The sequence below is a fragment of the Camellia sinensis genome, chromosome 14 (assembly GCF_055761805.1).
Source record: "Camellia sinensis isolate YWXY chromosome 14, ASM5576180v1, whole genome shotgun sequence".
Taxonomy (NCBI): Eukaryota; Viridiplantae; Streptophyta; class Magnoliopsida; order Ericales; family Theaceae; genus Camellia; species Camellia sinensis.
Genome location: NC_138974.1, coordinates 44,048,744 through 44,058,760, shown reverse-complemented (window position 1 = coordinate 44,058,760; position 10,017 = coordinate 44,048,744). Strand labels below are relative to the sequence as shown.

General features: G+C 35.2%; 1 protein-coding gene across 4 annotated transcripts; it reads right to left on the bottom strand.

The window, feature by feature from the left end:
• Positions 1 to 3,490: 3,490 nt before the first annotated feature.
• TRM20 (methyl-coenzyme M reductase II subunit gamma, putative (DUF3741)) lies at positions 3,491 to 9,674 on the bottom strand. Of its 4 annotated transcripts, none has more exons than XM_028263882.2 (7): positions 9,370 to 9,664; positions 8,503 to 8,656; positions 7,968 to 8,114; positions 7,176 to 7,249; positions 5,176 to 7,029; positions 4,493 to 4,640; positions 3,491 to 4,393 (listed from the first exon to the last, which is right to left on the bottom strand). In XM_028263882.2, exons 3-7 carry the CDS (start codon positions 8,104 to 8,106, stop codon positions 3,654 to 3,656), a joined length of 2,955 nt encoding a protein of 984 aa, XP_028119683.2. In that variant the 5' UTR covers positions 8,107 to 8,114; positions 8,503 to 8,656; positions 9,370 to 9,664; the 3' UTR covers positions 3,491 to 3,653. The 4 variants fall into 4 exon arrangements, with proteins under 4 accessions (XP_028119683.2, XP_028119684.2, XP_028119680.2 ...); XM_028263883.2 differs by having other exon boundaries at positions 8,538 to 8,656; positions 9,370 to 9,482; XM_028263879.2 differs by lacking the exon at positions 8,503 to 8,656 and having other exon boundaries at positions 9,370 to 9,674.
• Positions 9,675 to 10,017: the final 343 nt, after the last annotated feature.

Here is a 10,017-nt window from a genome sequence, read left to right as displayed (position 1 = left end):
TCTTTTTTTTTAGTGATATGTATTATTGTTGTTCTTATAATGAGTTTTTTTGCCCAATCTCGATTCGAGCCTCACTTTTAACTTGAATTGGTTAGCTCGGACTCAAATTTGAGTCCAAGTTTAAACCCAAGCCCAATTTTAAATTTAGGATAAATTATAATACACTCATTGAAATTTGTTTAAGATATAAATAGCCTCCTATGATTTTAAAAATTACATCCCGTCTATTTGAATATTTAGATAATTTTATTATTATATAGGAGAGTAGTTAAGAATTTTATTTTTTTCCCAGTTAATTATGTTAAATAAAAAATTATGATAAGGGGATATTTGTAATTTTTCAAATTAAAAGGAACAATTCATATTTTTAATAAATTTCAGGGGGTATATTTATAATTTATCCTTAAATTTAGGATCCGTTTGGGAGGAGCTTTTCTAAGCTTTTTTTGGCTATTTTAGTCACAAAAGACAAAATAGGCTATTTTAGCCACAAAAAATAAAACATCACATCCAACCCATAATCATTACACTCTTCTCTCACAAAAAAAGTCAAAAAAGCCAAAAAGTCAAAAAGTCTTTTCTAAACCAAACTTTTTAGCTCATGCTAAAATAGCCAAAAAAATCAAAAAGTCAAAAAGTCAATCCACTTTCCAAACGGAGGCTAAATAATTTTGGAACTTAGGGGCTAGTATTATGGATTGCACTTATTACCCAACAACTCCTTTTTTTTTTTTTTTTCTTTTTTTTTTTCTTTTTTTTTTAAGGTAGGAACAACTCCTACTCTAAATTAATACATCCACACTTTAGTATAATAATGATGTGACAACGATATGTAAAAAGGATTTTTTTGTAAAGAATATGTTACATGACTAAACTGACGTTGGCGCATTCTTCCATTTATTATCTTTTACGTGTTAATTGTAGAATTCAAGAAGCGACTCTGTACTCGGAGTCAAGGTTGTGTTCAATTATATTAAATTTTAATTCTAATTTTTATTGTAAGATAAATAATTAATAAAAAGATACAGTGAAATCAACCACATGAGATAGGCTTTACATAATTAATTAAAATTTTAATATGTATATATATATTTCATATGCTATCAATTTGGTGCCATTTCAAGGGACCCATGTGGGTTGTAATGCGCCGGTACTGGTTAGATATGGCTTGTCCATAAATGCATTTATAGGTGTGGGTATTGTGCTGTGTGTTGTATCACTTGTTTTGGTCACATTGCAGCTGAAGCTAATAAGGTGTGTTTGCCTTGTTTTGAAAAATTATTTTGAGATTTTGGAACAATGTTTTATTCTATTTATCAATTGATATTTTATATTGGTTTTTTAAATTTTAACTCAAAAATGACAAATCTTGTAGTTTAAATTAATAATTATTAATTTAAAACACCAACTAAACTTACTTCAAGAACATTAAATAATTTATCATTTGTTTCGTATCATTCTTTTGTCACTTTTGACTTTTTCCTCAATTTATCTTGACAGTGAACAATTAACATCGGCTTATTGTCCTAAAAGATAATCGAAGTTGTTTTGTTGTGTTGTGTTACCATCATTTGGAATGTTGTACCAGAGATTTAGGGGTGGTTTGGGTTGGTTTAAATAAGTGTATTCTTTGACTTTTTATGAAATATGGATTGTGTGTGATGTGTTAGAGATGTGATGTGACTTAAATAGGATAGTGACTTTTTGACTTTTTAATTTTTTTTAGATTATAACAAATAAGGCCCTAGAAGTCGAAATTCTAGTAATATTTGGTATTGATATATTTATCTATTTCACTTTACAAGTAAGGCTTGATTGGCCATGTTTGGTAAAATTGTGAGAAAGTACTTATAGCTTATGTCTTAACAGCTTATAGCTTATAACTATGAACATAAGCTGATTTCTGACTTATAAATTAAACTTCTCTTGCTCAACTCAAAGAATAAGCTGATTTCTGATTTACAAAAAGTTATAAGCTGCATTGTTAAGTTAAACCAAACACATCAAAATAATTTAAATTAAGCTGAAAACTGAAATAAACTGAAAAAAAACTGTACCAAACAGGGCCATTATCTCCAATCAGAAAGAGAGGTCTAGGTTGGCTTGTGAGCTCAACATGAAACTTACTTTGGTGATTTGAGATGAGAAGAAATTTAAAACATAAAAGATAAAAACGATTAAAAATAGAACATGTAATCTCCTTACAAGGCAAATCATACTACTTGTCTGTTGATATAAATTTTCTACACAATTTAGATTTTTACTATGTTAATAACACAGAAGATTTTCTTATGATGTGAGACAAAATATGTAAAATACATATGAAAGATTTGCCTATTATTTTATATTTATATCTCATTTTATAAAAAATTTCTATACACTAGTCTTTTAACTTTGAATTAACAAAAGATAAAAAAGAGTTGGATAGGGAATATCGAGACCTTGGTTTTTACCCTGGCTTTATTTGTCTTTTTATCCAGTTCCATTGATACATCTGGCACATTCAAAAGGGCAACTTGAAAACAAACTCGAAATGATTTCATTCCCCCCATGTGACTCTGTCCCTCTCTCTCTCAGATATTGTCATTGTCACACTGTGCTGTTCACCATATAAAAAGTCTCACACTGAGAGAGTTACTAAACCCAGAAAATCACGGAGCCAATAGGGGGCGGTACATTACTTGTATTTACTATTCGAAGGAAGGAGTAATTCAAAATCACAACGGCATTGTTCGTACACTCTCTCAAGGTCTCTTTCCTATGCCTTTAATTTAACGGCTAGTCTTTTGGCTCCTTTGTAGGAAATTCTCGATTAAACTCACTAGTATGTACCCGCTTGTTTATAATATTCAAACTCAATTCATTTGCCACTGGTTAAAAGTCATTTAAGATTCATAAGTTATATTAATAAACCAGCTTAAACACATTACGTATTTTTGTTTGAACGACTTATTATGTTTTACAAAAACAAACTAAACTAATTAAGTTTAACTTGTGATTAGCTCAAAACAAATCAAATTAAACACATTTTTTGAAATTCCATATCATATTTACGCTGTGTTTAGTTGAGAAATTTAAAAAATAAAAGAAGAAAGTGAAATGTAAATAAAATATACTCACATTTTATTTAATTTCAAATTCTTTTTTCTTTCTTTTTTCAAATCCCTTTCTATATCTCCTAACCAAACCAAACACAACGTGAGGGCTCTAACCTTAGAGTCAACTCCATCAACAGATTGAAAACAAGGCTCAAACCTATTTGGGGGAAGAATAAATTCCACTCCACAAACCAACCGCATGTTTTTATATTATCAATTCCTAGAATCCACCACAGAGTGAAAAAACAAACCCATAGTAAACACAAACCAACGTGTACTATTTTCATGTATGCTTATATATTTTTTTAGTGCTTCAGTCATGAATTAAAAAAAAAAACCAAAATATATGGAAGTATAAAAACTTATGGATATGATAAAACAAATAGTACACATTTGCAACAATTTTGAAGCATTAAAAAAATAACCATGGTCGGGACCATCATCGTTGCAAAAGATTTTAATAATAATACACAAATAATAGTTATAAATTAAAGAGGGAAAAAAAAAATTTAAAGAAAGAGAGAGAGATAAGATTAAAATAGAAGAAAAGCCTCATCACACCCTACCTGTCAACTCAACCACAGCCTCTTGCACAAGCTCTTCCAGCAACGTCCCTTCTATTTCCTTCCCAATATCATCTGTTTCCAATCTCATATCCTCAGCCCAACCCTTCCCAACTACCTCCTTCCTCACCACCCTCTCCACCACCAGGTTGTTACTGTCCCCACCACCATCATCACCCCAAACACACCTCACCTTGCACTCACTCGAAAACCACTCCGTCATCCGGTCCCACACCTCATCCACCAATATGGCTGATCCACCAGCCTCTGATATCCTGTTGTGGACCCCCAACCCACACGTAGTAGCCCTTGGGCTTGTCCCCGACCCATACCCTGTGATTTCCACTAAAGCTGCATTCACACAATCAAATACCAGCTTCCGGCTTGATCTCCTTTGCCTTCGCTTCGCCTCATGGATTATCTCCTTGTCGTTCACTTCAATATATTTGTCTCTCAATGATGGGTCCAATGGGCTTTCGGGTGAGTGCCATCTGGCAAAAAATGAGTCGGACTGTACCTCACCATCGAGGCCAACTGCTGATAATAAGGTTTGGGCAAAGAAGAGCCATTCCCGTTCTACCTCCTCAGTTCCTTGGGAGACCGATGAAGGTTTCAGTGGGTAAGAAGTGGCTGTCTCTACACTGGACAACGACAGAGTCCGAGCCATTGATTCTATGGGTGGTGATTTGTCAATCAGGTTGGATTTAATAGAATGAGAAACCAGCTTTGCTCCTGTTTATTTTTATTGAAAAGGAACAAATTAGGGATGCATGGCAGCGGAAGTGCAACGAAATGTGAAATTTTCAGTACCAACACTTCGATATAATTTACCATGATTGTCTGGCTTGACATCACAAGACTTTGCTGTAATATTATCATCCTCGTCAAACAGTGGTTCCAATACTGAGATTGGACTTGGCTGGTCCAGGCTCTCACTAGAATTTCCAAGGACGACAGGCTTTGTAATGGACAATCCAGCCTGCAAATTTGGAAATAATTCCCATTAAGCTATAGGCATGAAAATTTCAATGTTCCATCACTAGTTACCGCATGTTAAAGAACTACCACCAGACTTAAAAGCAAACAGACCCAACCATTTGACCAATAAAAGTTTCTGCAGACAACCCTCAACATGTCCACACAAATTTATGTTGGGGAATTTATTTTGATCAAGAGTCTATGCACATCAACCATGTCATATTCTACCATCAAATTGTTAACATAATATTTTCATTTAATAAAACTTGAAAAAATGGAGAGGATGAATCCATAAGAAAGGAGTTGTCAAGCACAGAATTGGGTGGCAGTTCAAATATGTTGCATTGTCTCGTTCCAAATTTTGAAAACAAAAAGGGCAAAGAAAGAAAGAAAAAGGGACTTTTTTAAGTAAACATGTATCACAATTATTAATCCTTTTAAGTGCAAAAACAAAAGAACTTGTGTGTCCGTCAATGAATTATATACTGCATAAAAAACGCACTTGGTTACCAGAAGCCAAAAGAAGATTGGCTTACCTCAGGATAGATTATGCCCTGCTTTGGTCCCATGCCAACCAAATCTGGCAACAATGTTTTGCTCGATGATCCCTGTAAAGTAGGCAACGAACCCTCTTCAATCCCAGTATCATTATCACATTGTGATGTTCCATCACCAAGTTTTCCAGGGGTGTGTGAAGACATTCCAGAAAACTTTTGAGATTCATTTTTGGATTGAGAAGCACAAGATTTTTCTTTACTAGATTTTTTATTCCTTAAGAAAAATAAACTCGAAACTTTCCCTTTGAATGATGATTTCACACTCTGTACCTTAGCTGCCCCCTTGGGAACATCAATTTTACCAACTGGACCTGAAACTTCTACATTTGGACTGCCCCCAAACACAGTAGAAGAGACAGGAACAGATTTTGACCTCAAAAGACTCCTAGGAGAATTACCCACATTTTCATCCAAATTCAAACCACTAGCCGAGCATGAAGCTGATCCCCTTGGTTCTTGTTCTTTATTAATGCCCTCTTGCTCAGATTGTACATTTTTAATATCAGACAGGGCAAGCATCTCCCCCAGAGTACTAGAGCTTCTTCGTACATGTCTTTGTTCTTGACAAATTCCATTTGATGCCATCATGGCCCATCTTTCAGATAGCCGCTTCTTTGCTTCTCTACATACTGATGACTCTGGGGAACAAGATGCACGGCTGAAGGACGAAGAAGAATAAGGGCTACCAAACCTATTGATGTAATCCCATGAATGCCTAGAAGTTGGTGATATGACTTCAGAGTCACTGAGGTTCCCCGCTGCATATTCATTTTCAGATTTGTTAAAGGAACTTTCATCACCAATATAGCCATTAGAAAACACGGAAGAAAGCAAGGTTTCATCCCTTCGATGCCCAATCAGGTTTTCACGCATATGCCTTGTGATCTCCTTCGCCGCTTCTCTTGATTCTTGCGCTTCATTATCTTCTGGTTCCTCATAAAATTCTTCACCATGTAATACTCTTGGAGATGAAGAAGGTGGAGAAACCACAGCCTTTATGTCATGAGGCTTACCAGGGCTAGGTTTTAATACGACTATTCGAGTAGGCTGAGTAGGATTATCATCGATTCGCCAATTAGGGGAGGAAAGACCAGTATTGCTTTTATCCCATCCAATCACCTGACCCGTGTGGGATCCTTTCTTTATCTGATTCTCATTCTTCTTCCCTGATCCAGAAAATTTGTTATTATCCATCATCTTCAAAGGTCTAAGAACAGTGATGCGCTTAGTCTCAGGAGGTGGGGAAACATGCTGCAAATCATACAGATGCTGAGAGAACAGAGAATTTGGTTCTTGCAGAAACTTAACGAATAAATCTTTGTTAGAACTTAAAACTTCCAACACATCTTGGAATTGTTTGGATTGGCGAAGTTTTTCATCTGTGGCTAGGCGTTTTGCTTCGATGAACTTCTGACGAACTAAAGCCATCTTTTTCTCATTTGTATTCTCATTATACCTTCCTTTCTGTGGTGATTTATCTCTTACATAACTTCCTTTCTGTGATTGCTGCCATATTTCATAAACATCCTTATACTCATTATGCGCTGGACACTGATGGATCTCACGTTGCATTTGCATGTCCAATCCATGTTCTTGCTGCCAATAAGCCAAAGGAATACCTGAATGACTTCGTGCATAGTCTCTTGAATGACTTCTTTGCGCAGCAGAATCAGACTGTTGCCGTGGAAGGGTATCAAGCCCCATCAACTTGGCGACCACACTGGGAGGATTATGCTTGGACTCCACTTCTTTTGACATTTCCTGGTCTATGAGCATTTTCATGGGTGTTCCATTTGATCTTCTATTTGAAGCATTTCTCAGCTCAGACACTATCTGCATGCCATCCACAAACATAAAACAGATCAGAGTAATGTAATAATATCGTAGTACAGATCTCAGTACTGAATAGACATCCTGCATAGATTTTAGTCAGCTGTGGACCATCATTACAACGACTTAGTAATAAACTTAATTTGTACCACTTTGTCCTCTATTGGATCACCAATAGGACTCGTCCTAGCTGAATCTGATTGGCTCCTTGAGAGTGGCGAACCTGTAAATCAATTACTACCAGGTCAATAAGGGCTATAATGGTTTACAAATGCAGAAGTCCAGCAAAGAGAAGAAGTATCATCAGGTTTAAACAAAGGAAATACATTAAATACAAAAAGGGAATAAGTGTTTTCCCAGAAGGTAATCAACATCAACTTCAATGAATTTAAACTCAAAATGGGCAGCGCAGACAGATCGCCAATGCTGACCTGCATTGTTCACTAGGTCAACAACTAGATGAAGGGATTTACACGCAAAATGGGCAGGCCAGACAGATAAGCAAAAGAAAACAAAAAAACTAGGATTATTTTCAAGATTCAACACTTCAAGAATACAAAGAGGTTGGATAATGACACTCTTATTATGAGTGCCGACAATTGCCAAATATTTCAGGTTAGTTTTTGACTTACAAGTAAAGGGATGATTTCATATAGTTAAAAACAAAAGGGAGATGATGCATAATAGTGCCCTCTAAATTAGTCTAGGATTTTATCTCTTGAAAACCTCAAAACTTGACAAACCAGATTGCCATCAACCAATCAACATTCAAGCATACGGAAAATAACCAAAACAAAATTGTTATTAGCACAGTTAAATTTACTGTTCCCTCAGGTCCTCTCAATGTTAAGATGGTTGGTTTGTTAAATAAAAACAATAAATATTTTAGTTCGGAAAAATAAAATAAGTTGAGCTCGAATATGATTAGCAAAGGAAATCACCATCATGATGTGGTTTGTCTGTGAGCAGCCTGTTTCCTGGGACACCTGTACTCAAATCAAAGAGGTTCACCATTCTTCCCAAGCATCCTGGAAAGGGTTTCTCAAGATTGCGAGCTCTTCCGTTCTGAATCCCGTTCATTTCAACACCTGAGATGTCATGTTTCAAATGTTAATTAATCCCATTTTCTCTTTTCTATGACAAAAATCAATATCATCAACAGAATCAACTAGCAATTTAGAAATTTAGCCAATACCCACCCCACCTTTTCAGAGAGAGAAAGAAAGAGCAGAAAATTAAAAAAATAAAAATAAAATCAACAGTAATTTTACATATATGGTGGAGGGAAAGAGATGTTCATTTATAGTCCTGCAACAAAACATAAAAGCACAAGAAAAAATGGAAAATAAAAGAACCAAGACAAAAAATGACAGATTGAAATTACAGAACTGCTAAACAGAAGTACACACAAGAATCCGGATCAATATACAAAAGAAAAGAAAAGGAGAAAGAAAAAAGAAAAAAAAAGAGGATTACATTATGGAAATTAATGCGAGTCTGTTTGTGTAAACCTTGTTTAAATGCTCCACATTTTGCCCCAAGCAAGAGTCAGGAACAAGTATCAATTACATCACACCAATCTAACGAACTCAAATCCAGGGCTTGTATACAGAGATCAACCAAAGAGCATCTAGAATCAACTAAATTACCGGGCAATTGAACAAGATATAGACTCAGAGAGAGAGAGAGAGAGAGAGAGAGAGAGAGAGAGCGTATGGTCAACAGGCAAAGCAATTGCACTTTCGTAAAACCACCTAGATTTATGAGAAATGAGAAATAGAGACAAGACTACAGTGTACAGTGAGAATTCAGCATATTCACATGAACGTTCACATCAAGTGGCCACAACGCGCCTGAATAAACTCTAACTGCCTAAATAAAATCAAATAACAAACTCAAACAACTCACTACATTCACGCAAATTGACCGATTCACAAAAAAAAAAAAAAAAAACCCTAATCTCCCAACAAATTCAAGCCCCAAACCTAACGAAAAAGCTGAATTGATGTGAATCAAAACAAACAAAACTCGAGATTCAAAATTAATTAAGTAAAAGAAGCTAAATTTTAAGTAAACCAAAAAAAAAAAGAAAAAGAAAAAGAAAAAAAGACAGTTTTGATTAAAACAAAAAGAAAAATCGATGCTCAAAAGGCTGAGAAAAAAGCGAATCAGATTCGATTACCTTCGAAAAGCGAGATCGGAAGAGAGAGCAAAAAAGCGAAAGTACTGCGAAGAAGACTAAAAGGGTCGTAGAAGCAAAAAAATGCAACACTACTACTGACATATAGCAAAGCAAGAATGAATTTAGAGAGAGAAAGAAGATGAGAGAGAGGAGATTGGGACCTTGTGAGGAGGAGCGAGAACGTAGAGAGTAGTATAGTCGTGGCTGCGATAATGTCGCCGGAATGTGGCATTCCGATGGGGAATGTGGCCGGAGATTCGCCGTACGAAGCGGCTCTTAAAAAGAGGAGAGAGAGAGAGCACTCATCATGTGGTCATCTTCTATCTACCGAATACCAACTGTGTCGGACGTGAACTGCTTTTGTTTATTCTGATTCATTTATCAGTTTCGATTACGGAGAGAGAGAGAGAGCGAGTGTGTGCGCGCAAAGAAGTGAGCCAAAAAACAAAATAGTACGTGCATTTCCTCGGTGGATTAATTTTTTTGTTATTAAGGTTTGGTTTAGGAAGTGGGTTAGATTTTTGGTTTTTTGATTTTTTTGATTATTTTAGTTTGGATTAAAAAATTTAGTTTTGGAATGATTTTTTAGTTTTTTTTGTGAGAGAAGAGTGTAATGATTATGAGTTTGATGTGATGTTTTGTTTTTTGTGATTAAAATAGTTTATTTTGTCTTTTGTGGCTAAAATAGTTAAAAAAGTCCCCAACCCAACTTGCCAAACGGAGGCTAAATTTGAGTAAAAATTATTTTTAATATCAAGTGTTTTAACAATGAATTTTATAATTTCATTAAATTACTGGTTGATTGGGTG